The sequence below is a fragment of the Oncorhynchus clarkii genome, chromosome 12 (genome assembly GCF_045791955.1).
Source record: "Oncorhynchus clarkii lewisi isolate Uvic-CL-2024 chromosome 12, UVic_Ocla_1.0, whole genome shotgun sequence".
Lineage (NCBI taxonomy): Eukaryota > Metazoa > Chordata > Actinopteri > Salmoniformes > Salmonidae > Oncorhynchus > Oncorhynchus clarkii.
In genome coordinates, this window is record NC_092158.1 from 2,455,084 (window position 1) to 2,473,162 (window position 18,079).

General features: G+C 45.4%; 1 protein-coding gene across 1 annotated transcript in view; it reads right to left on the reverse strand.

Moving 5' to 3' along the window:
• The window catches only part of LOC139422644 (ephrin type-A receptor 5), a 178,725-nt gene that overhangs the window by 28,603 nt on the left and 132,043 nt on the right, over positions 1 to 18,079 (reverse strand). The window contains exons 10-15 of the mRNA XM_071173794.1: positions 15,821 to 15,888; positions 11,326 to 11,451; positions 11,030 to 11,215; positions 8,875 to 8,936; positions 4,013 to 4,222; positions 2,666 to 2,815 (exon numbers count right to left, since the gene is read on the reverse strand). Coding sequence (XP_071029895.1) covers positions 2,666 to 2,815; positions 4,013 to 4,222; positions 8,875 to 8,936; positions 11,030 to 11,215; positions 11,326 to 11,451; positions 15,821 to 15,888 — 802 coding nt within the window. The remainder of the gene's footprint in view (positions 1 to 2,665; positions 2,816 to 4,012; positions 4,223 to 8,874; positions 8,937 to 11,029; positions 11,216 to 11,325; positions 11,452 to 15,820; positions 15,889 to 18,079) is intronic.

An 18,079-nucleotide genomic window follows, 5' to 3' on the forward strand; every position in this document is an offset into this window, starting at 1 on the left:
ATCCCTCCATCCCCAGCACTCTGTCTCTCTCTCTCTCCATCGCCAGCACTCTGTCTCTCTCTCTCCATCCCCAGCACTCTGTCTCTCTCTCTCTCCATCCCCATCACTCTGTCTCTCTCTTTCTCCATCCCCATCACTCTGTCTCTCTCTCTCTCAATTCAATTCAATTCAAGGGATTTATTGGCATGGGAAACATGTGTTAACATTGCCAAAGCAAGTGAGGTAGACAACATACAAAGTGAATATATAAAGTGAAAAACAACAACAATTAACAGTAAACATTACACATACAGAGGTTTCAAAACAGTAAAGACATTACAAATGTCATATTATATATATATATATACAGTGTTTTAACAATGTACAAATGGTTAAAGGACACAAGATAAAATAAATAAGCATAAATATGGGTTGTATTTAAAATGGTGTGTGTTCTTCACTGGTTGCCCTTTTCTCGTGGCAACAGGTCACAAATCTTGCTGCTGTGATGGCACACTGTGGAATTTCACCCAGTAGATATGGGAGTTTTTCAAATTTGGATTTGTTTTCGAATTCTTTGTGGATCTGTGTAATCTGAGGGAAATATGTCTCTCTAATATGGTCATACATTGGGCAGGAGGTTAGGAAGTGCAGCTCAGTTTCCACCTCATTTTGTGGGCAGTGAGCACATAGCCTGTCTTCTCTTGAGAGCCATGTCTGCCTACGGCGGCCTTTCTCAATAGCAAGGCTATGCTCACTGAGTCTGTACATAGTCAAAGCTTTCCTTAATTTTGGGTCAGTCACAGTGGTCAGGTATTCTGCCGCTGTGTACTCTCTGTTTAGGGCCAAATAGCATTCTAGTTTGCTCTGTTTTTTTGTTAATTCTTTCCAATGTGTCAAGTAATTATCTTTTTGTTTTCTCATGATTTGGTTTGGTCTAATTGTGCTGTTGTCCTGGGGCTCTGTAGGGTGTGTTTGTGTTTGTGAACAGAGCCCCAGGACCAGCTTTCTTAGGGGACTCTTCTCCAGGTTCATCTCTCTGTAGGTGATGGCTTTGTTATGGAAGGTTTGTGAATCACTTCCTTTTAGGTGGTTGTAGAATTTAACGGCTCTTTTCTGGATTTTGATAATTAGTGGGTATCGGTATCTCTCTCCATCACCAGCACTCTGTCTCTCTCTCTCCATCCCCATCACTCTGTCTCTCTCTCTCCATCCCCAGCACTCTGTCTCTCTCTCTCTCTCTCCATCCCCATCACTCTGTCTCTCTCTCTCCATCCCCAGCACTCTGTCTCTCTCTCTCCATCCCGAGCACTCTGTCTCTCTCTCCATCCCCAGCACTCTGTCTCTCTCTCCATCCCCATCACTCTGTCTCTCTCTCTCTCTCTCTCCATCACTCTGTCTCTCTCTCTCCATCCCCAGCACTCTGTCTCTCTCTCTCTCTCTCTCTCCATCCCCAGCACTCTGTCTCTCTCTCCATCCCTATCACTCTGTCTCTCTCTCCATCCCCAGCACTCTGTCTCTCTCTCCATCCCCAGCACTCTGTCTCTCTCTCCATCCCCATCACTCTGTCTCTCTCTCTCCATCTCCATCACTCTGTCTCTCTCTCTCCATCCTCTTTATTTCACTCTCTCTCCCCTGTCAGACACATTCAATACCACTTCTCATGTTTCTCCTGTTCTTCTATTAATAGGTCTCCATCTCCTCTCTTAGCTAATCCCCTCCTGGCTACTAAGACACTCCTCTCTTAGCCATCCCCTCCTGGCTACTAAGACACTCCTCTCTTAGCCATTCCCCTCCTGGCTACTACGACACTCCTCTCTTAGCCATTCTCCTCCTGGCTACTACGACACTCCTCTCTTAGCCATTCTCCTCCTGGCTACTAAGACACTACACATTTCACCTCAATTTTCTGGATAACACTAACAGTCAGTGGCCCTGTAATATAATTGACGGATAAAGACAGCCTATATTCTCTGGTTCCTGGGTCTTACAGTCTAGTGACTGTAAAGGAATACATTGGTAATATGGAATAAATATCTGATAAGTAGAGTAGCTTGTAGTCTGTGACATTAAAAAGGAGTACTTTGTTCTAATGATCGACAGCAACCATCCACTAGCTCAATAAATCCAACTATCCACTAGCTCAATAAATCCAACTATCCACTAGCTCAATAAGTCCTACCATCCACTAGCTCAATAAATCCTACCATCCACGAGCTCAATAAATCCTACCATCCACGAGCTCAATAAATCCTACCATCCACTAGCTCAATAAATCCTACCATCCACGAGCTCAATAAATCTTACCATCCACTAGCTCAATAAATCCTACCATCCACTAGCTCAATAAATCCAACCATCCACTAGCTCAATAAATCCTACCATCCACTAGCTCAATAAATCCTACCATCTACTAGCTCAATAAATCTTACCATCCACTAGCTCAATAAATCCTACCTTCCACTAGCTCAATAAATCCTACCATCCACTAGCTCAATAAATCCTACCATCCACTAGCTCAATAAATCCAACCATCCACTAGCTCAATAAATCCAACCATCCACTAGCTCTATAAATCCTACCATCCACTAGCTCAATAAATCCTACCATCCACGGGCTCAATAAATCCAACCAAACACAAGCTCAATAAATCCTACCATTGGTGGCAATTGAGAAGAAGACTTACATCCTGGTTACTCATCTCCCAGTAGGGTCTCTCTCCGTATGACATCACTTCCCACATGGCGATGCCGTAGCTCCACACGTCAGAGGCGGAGGTGAACTTCCTGAACGCTATCGCTTCTGGAGCTGTCCAGCGAATAGGGATTTTACCGCCCTGAGAGAGAGAAACATATCAACAACATTCAGATGGTTATTTTTTATTTTTGTGGTTCTCAGAGAGAGCAAGAATGTAGATATGTGCTGGAGACTGTGCTACGTGCTAATTGGCTGTCCTGGATGCAGTGTCAGAGTCAGTGCCAGAACCTGCACAATCTGGGCAGCACAGCGCAATTATCAGGTTTAGAAAGCAAAATGGAGAAAGCTAGCTAACACTGCTACACACACACACTGCCTCAGACAGCCATGTAGAGACAGCTAGCTATCACTGCTACATACACACACTGCCTCAGACAGCCAAGTAGAGACAGCTAGCTAACACTGCTACATACACACACTGCCTCAGACAGCCAAGTAGAGACAGCTAGCTAACACTGCTACATACACACACTGCCTCAGACAGCCAAGTAGAGACAGCTAGCTAACACTGCTACATACACACCGACTCAGACAGCCAAGTAGAGACAGCTAGCTAACACTGCTACATACACACACTGCCTCAGACAGCCAAGTAGAGACAGCTAGCTAACACTGCTAGATACACACACTGCCTCAGACAGCCAAGTAGAGACAGCTAGCTAACACTGCCTCAGACAGCCAAGTAGAGACAGCTAGCTAACACTGCTCCACACACACACTGCCTCAGACAGCCAAGTAGAGACAGCTAGCTAACACTGCTCCACACACACACTGCCTCAGACAACCAAGTAGAGACAGCTAGCTAACACTGCTACACACACGCACACTCAGCGCTCTCACATATGAGCCTCAGACCTCTTCACGTGCACACTCCCTCCTCCCACCCTGTCACCATCCTTTACTTGCACTCCCTCCCTGTCAAGCACCCCCCCCCCCCCCCGGCTGACCCTCTAGGTAGTGGTCAATTGGAATCAGTAGAGCTAGAAGAGACGATGGACACAGAAACAAAGAGACACACAGACAGGCAGACACAGAGACAGACAGGCAGACACAGAGACAGACAGGCAGAGACAGAGACAGACACAGAGACAGACAGGCAGACACAGAGACAGAAAGGCAGACACAGAGACAGACAGGCAGAGACAGGAGAATCATGCTGCTGCAGAGGGCTAACTAATAACAAGTCATGTTGGGGATGAGCGTGTGAGTCATTGTGTGACAGGAAGACAGACAGGCAGACACAGGCAGACACGCGGGCAGACAGACAGACACTTACCCTGGTCGTATATGCAGCCTCAGCATCATCCTCCAGGACTCTGGAAAGGCCAAAGTCAGACACCTTACACACCAGGTTGCTGTTGACCAGGATGTTACGTGCCGCCAGGTCCCGGTGCACGTATCCAATGTCACACAGGTAGCGCATGCCTGACGCCATACCACGCAGCATCCCAACCAGCTGGATCACTGTGAACTGGCCATCGTTCTTCTACAGGAAGAAGAGGGAGGAAAGTACGTCCCTAATGACACCCCATTCCCATTATAATGCACTACCTTTGACCAGGGACACCCCATCCCATTATAATGCACTACCTTTGACCAGGGACACCCCATCCCTTTATAATGCACTACCTTTGACCAGGGACACCCCATCCCTTAATAATGTACTATTCTTGATCGGGGGCACACACTCTATTCCCCTATGAACCCTGGTCTAAAGTAGTGCACTGTAAAGGGATTGGGGTGTCCCTGGTCTAAAGTAGTGCACTGTAAAGGGATTGGGGTGTCCCTGGTCTAAAGTAGTGCACTGTAAAGGGATTGGGGTGTCCCTGGTCTAAAGTAGTGCACTGTAAAGGGATTGGGGTGTCCCTGGTCTAAAGTAGTGCACTGTAAAGGGATTGGGGTGTCCCTGGTCTAAAGTAGTGCAAGGTAAAGGGGATGGGGTGTCCCTGGTCTAAAGTAGTGCACTGTAAAGGGATTGGGGTGTCCCTGGTCTAAAGTAGTGCAAGGTAAAGGGGATGGGGTGTCCCTGGTCTAAAGTAGTGCACTGTAAAGGGATTGGGGTGTCCCTGGTCTAACGTAGTGCACTGTAAAGGGATTGGGGTGTCCCTGGTCTAACGTAGTGCACTGTAACGGGATTGGGGTGTCCCTGGTCTAAAGTAGTGCACTGTAAAGGAATTGGGGTGTCCCTGGTCTAAAGTAGTGCAAGGTAAAGGGATTGGGGTGTCCCTGGTCTAAAGTAGTGCACTGTAAAGGGGAATGGGGTGGCATTTGGGACTTATTCTTAGACTTTGTGGTCATGACATTCTGACGACCTTAGACAGTGGTTCCACATGGTTGAGGAAGGTGTCTAGTGATCCACATGGTTGAGGAAGGTGTCTAGTGATCCACATGGTTGAGGAAGGTGTCTAGTGATCCACATAGTTGAGGAAGGTGTCTAGTGATCCACATGGTTGAGGAACGTGTCTAGTGATCCACATGGTTGAGGAAGGTGTCCAGTGATCCACATGGTTGAGGAAGGTGTCTAGTGATCCACATGGTTGAGGAAGGTGTCTAGTGATCCACATGGTTGAGGAAGGTGTCTAGTGATCCACATGGTTGAGGAAGGTGTCCAGTGATCCACATGGTTGAGGAAGGTGTCTAGTGATCCACATGGTTGAGGAAGGTGTCTAGTGATCCACATGGTTGAGGAAGGTGTCTAGTGATCCACATGATTGAGGAAGGTGACTAGTGATCCACATGGTTGAGGAAGGTGTCTAGTGATCCACATGGTTGAGGAAGGTGTCCAGTGATCCACATGGTTGAGGAAGGTGTCTAGTGATCCACATGGTTGAGGAAGGTGTCCAGTGATCCACATGGTTGAGGAAGGTGTCTAGTGATCCACATGGTTGAGGAAGGTGTCCAGTGATCCACATGGTTGAGGAAGGTGTCTAGTGATCCACATGGTTGAGGAAGGTGTCTAATGATCCACATGGTTGAGGAAGGTGTCTAGTGATGCACATGGTTGAGGAAGGTGTCTAGTGATCCACATGGTTGAGGAAGGTGTCTAGTGATCCACGTGGTTGAGGAAGGTGTCTAGTGATCCACATGGTTGAGGAAGGTGTCTAGTGATCCACATGGTTGAGGAAGGTGTCCAGTGATCCACATGGTTGAGGAAGGTGTCTAGTGATCCACATGGTTGAGGAAGGTGTCCAGTGATCCACATGGTTGAGGAAGGTGTCTAGTGATCCACATGGTTGAGGAAGGTGTCCAGTGATCCACATGGTTGAGGAAGGTGTCTAGTGATCCACATGGTTGAGGAAGGTGTCCAGTGATCCACATGGTTGAGGAAGGTGTCTAGTGATCCACATGGTTGAGGAAGGTGTCTAGTGATCCACATGGTTGAGGAAGGTGTCTAGTGATCCACATGGTTGAGGAAGGTGTCTAGTGATCCACATGGTTGAAATCAAATCAAATCAAATCAAATTTTATTTGTCACATACACATGGTTAGCAGATGTTAATGCGAGTGTAGCGAAATGCTTGTGCTTCTAGTTCCGACAATGCAGTAATAACAAGTAATCTAACTAACAATTCCAAAACTACTGTCTTGTACACAGTGTAAGGGGATAAAGAATATGTACATAAGGATATATGAATGAGTGATGGTACAGAGCAGCATAGGCAAGATACAGTAGATGGTATCGGGTACAGTATGTACAAATGAGATGAGTATGTAAACAAAGTGGCATAGTATAGTATAAAGTGGCTAGTGATACATGTATTACATAAGGATACCGTCGATGATATAGAGTACAGTATATACGTATGCGTATGAGATGAATAATGTAGGGTAAGTAACATTTATATAAGGTAGCATTGTTTAAAGTGGCTAGTGATATATTTACATCATTTCCCATCAATTCCCATTATTAAAGTGGCTGGAGTTGAGTCAGTGTCAGTGTGTTGGCAGCAGCCACTCAGTGTTAGTGGTGGCTGTTTAACAGTCTGATGGCCTTGAGATAGAAGCTGTTTTTCAGTCTCTCGGTCCCAGCTTTGATGCACCTGTACTGACCTCGCCTTCTGGATGATAGCGGGGTGAACAGGCAGTGGCTCGGGTGGTTGATGTCCTTGATGATCTTTATGGCCTTCCTGTGACATCGGGTGGTGTAGGTGTCCTGGAGGGCAGGTAGTTTGCCCCCGGTGATGCGTTGTGCAGACCTCACTACCCTCTGGAGAGCCTTACGGTTGAGGGCGGTGCAGTTGCCATACCAGGCGGTGATACAGCCCGCCAGGATGCTCTCGATTGTGCATCTGTAGAAGTTTGTGAGTGCTTTTGGTGACAAGCCGAATTTCTTCAGCCTCGATAGGTTGAAGAGGCGCTGCTGCGCCTTCTTCACGATGCTGTCTGTGTGAGTGGACCAATTCAGTTTGTCTGTGATGTGTATGCCGAGGAACTTAAAACTTGCTACCCTCTCCACTACTGTTCCATCGATGTGGATAGGGGGGTGTTCCCTCTGCTGTTTCCTGAAGTCCACAATCATCTCCTTAGTTTTGTTGACGTTGAGTGTGAGGTTGTTTTCCTGACACCACACTCCGAGGGCCCTCACCTCCTCCCTGTAGGCCGTCTCATCGTTGTTGGTAATCAAGCCTACCACTGTTGTGTCGTCCGCAAACTTGATGATTGAGTTGGAGGCGTGCGTGGCCACGCAGTCGTGGGTGAACAGGGAGTACAGGAGAGGGCTCAGAACGCAACCTTGTGGGGCCCCAGTGTTGAGGATCAGCGGGGAGGAGATGTTGTTGCCTACCCTCACCACCTGGGGGCGGCCCGTCAGGAAGTCCAGTACCCAGTTGCACAGGGCGGAGTCGAGACCCAGGGTCTCGAGCTTGATGACGAGCTTGGAGGGTACTATGGTTGAGGAAGGTGTCCAGTGATCCACATGGTTGAGGAAGGTGTCTAGTGATCCACATGGTTGAGGAAGGTGTCTAGTGATCCACATGGTTGAGGAAGGTGTCCAGTGATCCACATGGTTGAGGAAGGTGTCTAGTGATCCACACGGTTGAAGAAGGTGTCCAGTGATCCACATGGTTGAGGAAGGTGTCTAGTGATCCACATGGTTGAGGAAGGTGTCTAGTGATCCACATGGTTGAGGAAGGTGTCTAGTGATCCACATGGTTGAGGAAGGTGTCCAGTGATCCACATGGTTGAGGAAGGTGTCTAGTGATCCACATGGTTGAGGAAGGTGTCTAGTGATCCACATGGTTGAGGAAGGTGTCCAGTGATCCACATGGTTGAGGAAGGTGTCTAGTGATCCACACGGTTGAAGAAGGTGTCCAGTGATCCACATGGTTGAGGAAGGTGTCTAGTGATCCACATGGTTGAGGAAGGTGTCTAGTGATCCACATGGTTGAGGAAGGTGTCTAGTGATCCACATGGTTGAGGAAGGTGTCCAGTGATCCACATGGTTGAGGAAGGTGTCTAGTGATCCACATGGTTGAGGAAGGTGTCTAGTGATCCACATGGTTTACCTTGAGGAAGGTGTCTAGTGATCCACATGGTTGAGGAAGGTGTCTAGTGATCCACATGGTTGAGGAAGGTGTCCAGTGATCCACATGGTTGAGGAAGGTGTCTAGTGATCCACATGGTTGAGGAAGGTGTCCAGTGATCCACATGGTTGAGGAAGGTGTCTAGTGATCCACATGGTTGAGGAAGGTGTCCAGTGATCCACATGGTTGAGGAAGGTGTCTAGTGATCCACATGGTTGAGGAAGGTGTCCAGTGATCCACATGGTTGAGGAAGGTGTCTAGTGATCCACATGGTTGAGGAAGGTGTCTAGTGATCCACATGGTTGAGGAAGGTGTCTAGTGATCCACATGGTTCACCTTGAGGAAGGTGTCTAGTGATCCACATGGTTTACCTTGAGGAAGGTGTCTAGTGATCCACATGGTTTACCTTGAGGAAGGTGTCTAGTGATCCACATGGTTTACCTTGAGGAAGGTGTCTAGTAATCCACATGGTTTACCTTGAGGTAGGTGTCTAGTGATCCACATGGTTTACCTTGAGGAAGGTGTCTATTGATCCACATGGTTTACCTTGAGGAAGGTGTCTAGTGATCCACATGGTTTACCTTGAGGAAGGTGTCTATTTATCCACATGGTTTACCTTGAGGAAGGTGTCCAGTGATCCATTCTCCATGTACTCCGTGATGATCATCACAGGTTTTGCTGACAAAAGAATAGAGAGAATAATATAATTTCAAACAGATGAGCGATACATCACCGCTGCAATGAAACCACATAGACAATATAAACAGCATGTATTAATACAGACAATATACACAGCATGTATTAATACAGACAATATACACAGCATGTATTAATACAGACAATATACACAGCATGTATTAATACAGACAATATACACAGCATGTATTACTACAGACAATATACACAGCATGTATTAATACAGACAATATACACAGCATGTATTAATACAGACAATATACACAGCATGTATTACTACAGACAATATATACAGCATGTATTAATACAGACAATATACACAGCATGTATTAATATAGATAACATACACAACATGTATTAATACAGATAATATACACAACATGTATTAATACAGACAATATACACAACATGTACAGTTGAAGTCGGAAGTTTACATACACTTAGGTTGGAGTCATTAAAACTTGTTTTACAACCACTCCACAAATGTCTTGTTAACAAACTATAGTTTTGCTATTGTTTTGGCAAGTCGTTTAGGACATCTACTTTCTGCATGACACAAGTCATTTTTCACAATTGTTTACAGACAGATCATTTCACTTATAATTCACTTTATCACAATTCCAGTGGGTCAGAAGTTTACATACACTAAGTTGACTGTGCCTTTAAAGAGCTTGGAAAATTCCAGAAAATTATGTCATGGCTTTAGAAGCTTCTGATAGGCTAATTGACATACTTTGAGTCAATTGGAGGTGTACCTGTGGATGTATTTCAAGGTCTACCTTCAAACTCCGTGCCTCTTTGCTTGACATCATGGGAAAATCAAAAGAAATCAGCCAAGACCTCAGATAACAAACTGTAGACCTCCACAAGTCGGGATCACCCTTGGGAGCAATTTCCAAAAGCCTGAAGGTGCCACGTTAATCTGTACACACAATAGTACGCGATTATAAACACCATGGGACCACGCAGCCGTCATACTGCTCAGGAAGGAAACGTGTTCTGTCTCCTAGAGAAGAACGTACTTTGGTGCGAAAAGTGCAAATCATTCCCAGAATAACTGCAAAGGACCTTGTGAAGATGCTGGAGGAAACAGGTACACAAGTATCTATATCCACAGTAAAACAAGTGCTATATCGACATAACCTGAAAGAAGCCACTGCTCCAAAACCGCCATAAAAAAGCCAGACTACTGTTTGCAACTGCACATGGGGACAAAGATCATACTTTTTTGAGAAATGTCCTCTGGTCTGAGGAAACAAAAAAATACATTTTTGGCCATAATGACCATCTTTATGTTTGGAGGAAAAATGGGTAGGCTTGCAAGCCGAAGAACACCATCCCAACCGTAAAGTATGGGGGTGGAAGCATCATGTTGTGGGGGTGCTTTGCTGCAGGGGGGACTGGTGCACTTTACAAAATAGATGGCATCATGAGAAAGGAAAGTGATGTGGATATATTGAAGCAACATCTCAAAACAGTCAGGAAGTTAAAGCTTGGTCGCAAATGGGTCTTGCAAATGGACAATGAACCCAAGCATATTTCCAAAGTTGTGGCAAAATGTCTTAAGGACAACAAAGTCAAGGTATTGGAGTGGCCATCACTAAGCCCTGACCTCAATCCTATAGAAAATTTGTGGGCAGAACTGAAAAAGTGTGTGCGAGAAAGGAGGCCTACAATGCTGACTCAGTTACACCAGCTCTGTCAGAAGGAATGGGCCAAAATTCACCCAACTTATTGGAATCTTGTGGAAGGCTACACAAAACGTTTGACCCATGTTAAAATTTTTTAAGGCAATGCTACAAAATACTAATTGGGTGTATGTAAACTTCTAACCCACTGGGAATGAGATGAAAGAAATAAAAGCTGAAATAAATCATTCTCTCTACTATTATTCTGACATTTCACAATCTTAAAATAAAGTGGTGATCCTAACTGACCTAAGACAGCAACCTTTTACTAGGATTAAATGTCAGGAATTGTGAAAAACTGAGTTTAAATGTATTTGGCTAAGGTGTATGTAAACTTCCGACTTCAACTGTATTTTTACAGACAGAATGATATGAAATAAGACGTACTCTTGGTGACCACGCCTTCCAGGTGGATGATGTTTGGATGATCAAACTGTCCCATGATGGACGCCTCCCCTAGGAAGTCCCGCCTTTGTCGTTCTGTGTAACCTGCCTTCAGGGTCTTAATGGCTACTGGGAACTCCTTCTTACCAGGCAGACGGAGGGGTCCGCTGCACACCTCCCCGAACTCACCTGGAAAAGAAACACAGTTAACCAAAACACATCCTGGAAGACACACATGAAAACACATAAACATTTAATCACAGTGTGTACGCATGCACACACACACACACTCCACTCACCAGCTCCAATGACTCTCTCAATGGTGATGCAGGAAACATCGATCTCCTTGGCAAACTCATGGACGGCCTGGTTGGGGTCCTCGTAGGTGTGGGGGTCTATATACGTACGCACCCCCGGGTACATAACTAGAGAGAGAGAAGACATACTCATAAGTGTGGTGGTCGATATACGTACACACTCGTCGGGGTGCATTCAGAAAGTATTCAGACCCATTGACTTTTTCCACATTTTGTAACGTTACAGCCTTATTGTAAAATTGATTCAATAATTGTCTTCCTCATCAATCTACACACAATCACCCATCATGAAAAAGCGAAAACAGGTTTAAAAACAGAAATACCGTGTTTTTTTGTGTATTTTTTAGTTTTGATCTTGTCTTGGCTGCAACTTCCCAACGAGCTCAGGAGGCAAAGGTCGAGTCAAGCATCCTCCGAAACATGCTTCTTAACACACGCCCGCTTAACCCGAAAGCCAGACGCACCAAGATTGGACATGATTTGGAAAGGCACACCTGTCTATTTAAGGTCCCACAGTTGACAGTGCATGTCAGATCAAAAATCAAGCCATGAGTTCGAGGGAATTGTCCATAGAGCTCTGAGACAGGATTGTGTCGAGGTACAGATCTGGGGAAGGGTACCAAAAAATTTCTGCAGCATTGAAAATCCCCCAAGAACACAGTGGACTCTGTGATTCATAAATGGAAAAAGTTTGGAACCACTAAGACTCTTCCTAAAGCTGACCGCACTGCCAAACTGAGCAATCTGGGGACAAGGTCCTTGGTCAGTAGGAGGTGACAAAGAACCTGATGGTCACTCTGACAGAGCTGTAGCATTCCTCTGTGGAGATGAGAGAACCTTCCAGAAGGACAACCATCTCTGCAGCACCCCACGAATCAGGCCTTTATTGTAGAGTGGACAGACGGAAGCCAATCCTCAGTAAAAGGCACGTGACAGCCCACTTGGAGTTTACCAAAAGGCACCTAAAGACTCTTAGACCATGAGAAACCAGATGCTCTGGTCTGATGAAACCAAGATTGAACTCTTTGGCCTGAATGCCAAGTGTCACGTCTGGATGGCACCATTCCTATGGTGAAGCATGGTGGTGGCAGCTTCATGCTGTGTGAATGTACTTCAGCTGCAGGAATTGGGAAACTAGTTAGGATTTAGGCAAAGATGAAAGGAGCAATGTACAGAGCGATCCTTGATGAAAACCTACGGAACGTTCAGGACCTCAGACTGGGACGAAGATTTACCTTCCAACAGGACAACGACCCTGTTGGAAGGTAAATCTTCAAACAGCCAAGACAACGCAGAAGTGGCTTCGGGACAAGTCTTTGAATGTCCTTGAGTGGCCCAACCAGAGCTCAGACACGAACTCGATCGAACATCTCTGGAGAGACCTGAAAAAAGCTGTGCAGCAATACTTCCCATCCAACCTGACAGAGCTTGAGAGGAACTGCAGAGAAAATGTGAGAAACCCCCCAAATACAGATGATCCAAGCTTGTAGCGTCATACCCAAGAAGACTCGAGGCTGTAATCACTGCCAAAGGTGCTTCAACAACGTACTGAGTAAAGAATCTGAATACTTATGTAAATATGATATTTCAGTTTTTATTTTAAAATAAAATAAATTTGTAAACATTTCTACAAACCAGTTTTTCCTTTGTCATTATGGGGTATTGTGATGTCATTATGGGGTATTGTGCATAGATTGATAAGTGGGGTAAAACAATTTTATAAATTTTAGAATAAGGCTGTAAAGTAACAAAATGTGTAAAAAGTTAATGGGTCTGAATACTTTTCAAATGCACTGTACGTATGGATCCCTGGGAACATAACTAGAGAGAGAAATTAGATACTTGTGGGGGTCAATATACAGTACCTTTCAAAGGTTAGGGATCACTTAGAAATGTCATTGTTTTCCATGAAAACATACAAGAAATTAGTTGCAAAATGAATAGGAAATATAGTCAAGACGTTAATAAAGTTATAAATATTGATTTTTAATTGACATAATAATTGCGTCCTTCAAACTTAGCTTTTGTCAAAGAATCGTCCATTTTGCAGCAATTACAGCCTTTCAGACCTTTGGCATTCTAGTTGTTAATTTGTTGAGGTAATCTGAAGAGATTTTACCCCATGCTTCCTGAAGCACCTCCCACAAGTTGGATTGGCTTGATGGGCAATCCTTATGTACCATACGGCCAAGCTGCTTCCACAACAGCTCAATAGGGTTGAGATCCGGTGACTGTGCTGGCCACTCCATTATAAACAGAATACCAGCTGACTGCTTCTTCCCTAAGTAGTTCTTGCATAGTTTGGAGCTGTGCTTTGGGTCATTGTCCTGTTGTAGGAGGAAATTGGCTCCAATTAAGTGCCGGCCACAGGGTATGACATGGCGTTGCAAAATGGGGTGATAGCCTTCCTTCTTCAAGATCCCTTTTACGCTGAACAAATCTCCCACTTTACCTCCACCAAAGCACCCCCAGACCATCACATTGCCTCCACCATGCTTGACAGATGGCATCGAGCACTCCTCCAGCATATTTAAAAATGTTCTGCATCTCACGAATGTTCTTCTTTGTGATCCAAACACCTCAAACTTAGATTTGTCTGTCCATAACACTTTTTTCAATCGTCCTCTGTCCAGTTTCTGTGTTCTTTTGCCCATCTTAATCTTTTAATTTTATTGGCCAGTCTGATAGGGCTTTTTCTTTGCAACTCTGCCTAGAAGGCCAGCATCCTGCAGTCTCCTCTTCACTGTTGACGTTGAGACTGGACAGAGGAACTCTGCCTGGAAGGCCATCATCCTGCAGTCTCCTCTTCACTGTTGACGTTGAGACTGGACAGAGGAACTCTGCCTGGAAGGCCATCATCCCGGAGTCGCCTCTTCACTGTTGACGTTGACACTGGACAGAGGAACTCTGCCTAGAAGGCCATCATCCCGGAGTCGCCTCTTCACTGTTGACGTTGACACTGGACAGAGGAACTCTGCCTAGAAGGCCAGCATCCCAGAGTCACCTCTTCACTGTTGACGTTGACACTGGACAGAGGAACTCTGCCTGGAAGGCCAGCATCCCGGAGTCACCTCTTCACTGTTGACGTTGAGACTGGACAGAGGAACTCTGCCTAGAAGGCCAGCATCCCGGAGTCACCTCTTCACTGTTGACGTTGAGACTGGACAGAGGAACTCTGACTAGAAGGCCATCATCCCAGGGTCGCCTCTTCACTGTTGACGTTGAGACTGGACAGAGGAACTCTGCCTGGAAGGCCATCATCCCGGAGTCGCCTCTTCACTGTTGACGTTGAGACTGGACAGAGGAACTCTGCCTGGAAGGCCATCATCCCGGAGTCGCCTCTTCACTGTTGACGTTGAGACTGGACAGAGGAACTCTGACTAGAAGGCCATCATCCCAGGGTCGCCTCTTCACTGTTGACGTTGACACTGGTGTTTTGTGGGTACTATTTAATAAATCTGCCAGTTGAGGACTTGTGAGGCGTCTGTTTCTCAAACTAGACACTCTAATGTACTTGTCCTCTCGCTCAGTTGTGCACCGAGGCCTCCCACTTCTCTTTCTATTCTGGTTAGAGCCAGTTTGCACTGTTCTGTGAAGGGAGTAGTACACAGCTTTGTATGAGATCTTCAGTTTCTTGGCAATTTCTCGCATGGAATAGCCTTCATTTCTCAGAACAAGAATAGACTGACGAGTTTCAGAAGAAAGTTCTTTGTTTCCGGCCATTTTGAGCCTGTAATCAAAACCACAAATGCTGATGCTCCAGATACTCTAAACAAGGCCAGTTTTATTGCTTCTTTAATCAGAACAAAAGTTTTCAGCTGTGCTAACATAATTGCAAAAGGGTTTTCTAATGTTCAATTAGCCTTTTAAAATGATAAACCTGGATTAGCCAACACGACGTGCCATTGGAACACAGGAGTGATGGTTGCTGATTATGGGCTTTTTACATTAAGCTGCCGTTTCCAGCTTCTAATCAATTTTAAGTTATTTTAATGGAAAACAATTAGCTTTTCTTTCAAAAACAAGGACATTTCTAAGTGACCCCAAACTTGTGAAAGGTAATGTGTATATATGTCAGAACGGCATTGGACTAAGATACAGTGGCATAGTATATCCAGTTTACACATATGAGATGGGTGATGCAGTATTTACACACAATTAAAGTGACTAAGAGACCGTAGAATAGTATAGAGTACAGTTTACACATATGAGATGAGTAATGCAGTATTTACACACAATTAAAGTGACTAAGAGACCGTAGAATAGTATAGAGTACAGTTTACACATATGAGATGAGTAATGCAAGACGCGGAGACATGATTAAAGTGGCTAGTGTTTCATTTCCTTAAAGTGGTCAGTGATTCCTAGTCTATGTCTGTAGGCAGCAGCCTCCGATGTGCTGGAGATGGCTGTTTAACAGGCAGTGGTGTAGTATAGAATACAATACGGTGTGTGTGCGTGCGTGCGTGCAACTTACTGTGGCCGTTGTGGAAGTGTATCTTCTCTTCATCAGGTTCCTGCTTGGCCTTGCTGTAGCCACACCGCCTGAGAGATTTACCACATACATGATGCTGTATTACTGTCATGTTACAACACACACATTGCGCACAAACTAAACCACAAATACACACAGGAGAAAAGAGATCCTATATGAGCTAAACCACACGCAGGAGAGCAGAGATCCTATATGAGCTAAACCACACGCAGGAGAGCAGAGATCCTATATGAGCTAAACCACACACAGGAGAGCAGAGATCCTACATGAGCTAAACCACACGCAGGAGAGCAGAGATCCCACATGGTAGAGCAGAGATCCTATATGAGCTAAACCACACACAGGAGAGCAGAGATCCTACATGAGCTAAACCACACGCAGGAGAGCAGAGATCCTATATGAGCTAAACCACACACAGGAGAGCAGAGATCCTATATGAGCTAAACCACACACAGGAGAGCAGAGATCCTACATGAGCTAAACCACACGCAGGAGAGCAGAGATCCTATATGAGCTAAACCACACACAGGAGAGCAGAGATCCTACATGAGCTAAACCACACACAGGAGAGCAGAGATCCTATATGAGCTAAACCACACACAGGAGAGCAGAGATCCTACATGAGCTAAACCACACGCAGGAGAGCAGAGATCCTATATGAGCTAAACCACACACAGGAGAGCAGAGATCCTATATGAGCTAAACCACACACAGGAGAGCAGAGATCCTACATGAGCTAAACCACACACAGGAGAGCAGAGATCCTATATGAGCTAAACCACACGCAGGAGAGCAGAGATCCTATATGAGCTAAACCACACACAGGAGAGCAGAGATCCTATATGAGCTAAACCACACGCAGGAGAGCAGAGATCCTATATGAGCTAAACCACACACAGGAGAGCAGAGATCCTACATGAGCTAAACCACACACAGGAGAGCAGAGATCCTACATGAGCTAAACCACACGCAGGAGAGCAGAGATCCTATATGAGCTAAACCACACACAGGAGAGCAGAGATCCTATATGAGCTAAACCACACACAGGAGAGCAGAGATCCTACATGAGCTAAACCACACACAGGAGAGCAGAGATCCTATATGAGCTAAACCACACGCAGGAGAGCAGAGATCCTATATGAGCTAAACCACACGCAGGAGAGCAGAGATCCTATATGAGCTAAACCACACGCAGGAGAGCAGAGATCCTATATGAGCTAAACCACACACAGGAGAGCAGAGATCCTACATGAGCTAAACCACACACAGGAGAGCAGAGATCCCACATGGTAGAGCAGAGATCATACATGAGCTAAACCACACACAGACCACACACATAGAGCAGAGATCCTATATGAGCTAAACCACACACAGGAGAGCAGAGATGCTATATGAGCTAAACCACACGCAGGTGAGCAGAGATCCTATATGAGCTAAACAACATACAGGAGAGCAGTGATTCTCTCTTGCTCTCTCTCTTGCTCTCTAGCTCTTTCTTTCGCCCTGCTCTTTCTCTCGGTGTCTGTTCTCTGCATAGGGAGCAAACATCCCTCTACAGTGGTGCTCCAAACAAACATCTGAAGTCAATATTATGACAAGATGGACCCGAGATAAAGCAGATGAAAAGTGAGGACATTGATTTTAAATCTGATCCTGTTCACACACGGTGCAGAGCTGCTCCAAATGCCATGACACCATCCACCATACAGGACACAGAGCCTGGAGCTGGGGACTGCGTTGGCTCGGTGTTGCTGAGAATATTGGGTTGGCATTTTGAAGGGCAGTCTGGTGATGGGGACTAGGCTTGCCTCCGTGGATGAGGGGAGTTAGGACAGGCACTTTGGAGGGCATCAACAGCAGTAGTATCCCAGTAAGACAGGACAGGGCTGTGGTTGCCTGGGGATGAGTCAGTCAGTCAGACACAGTCGGAGGGAGGGGGGCTGGAAGATATAGCCTACTTCCCCTTCTATAACTGTTTAATTTCCCCCCGTAGTGACACTATTACATCAGTTTATTAATTAGCATTCTTATCACTCCATCTATTGCCTCATACCTCTATCCCAACCCCCTGATTCACAAGCATATAACCACTAGAATACTATACAACCACTATAATATAGACCCACATTACACTATATAACCACTATTATACTATATAACCACTATTATACTATATAACCACTATTATACTATATAACCACTATAATATAGACCCACATTACACTATATAACCACTATTAT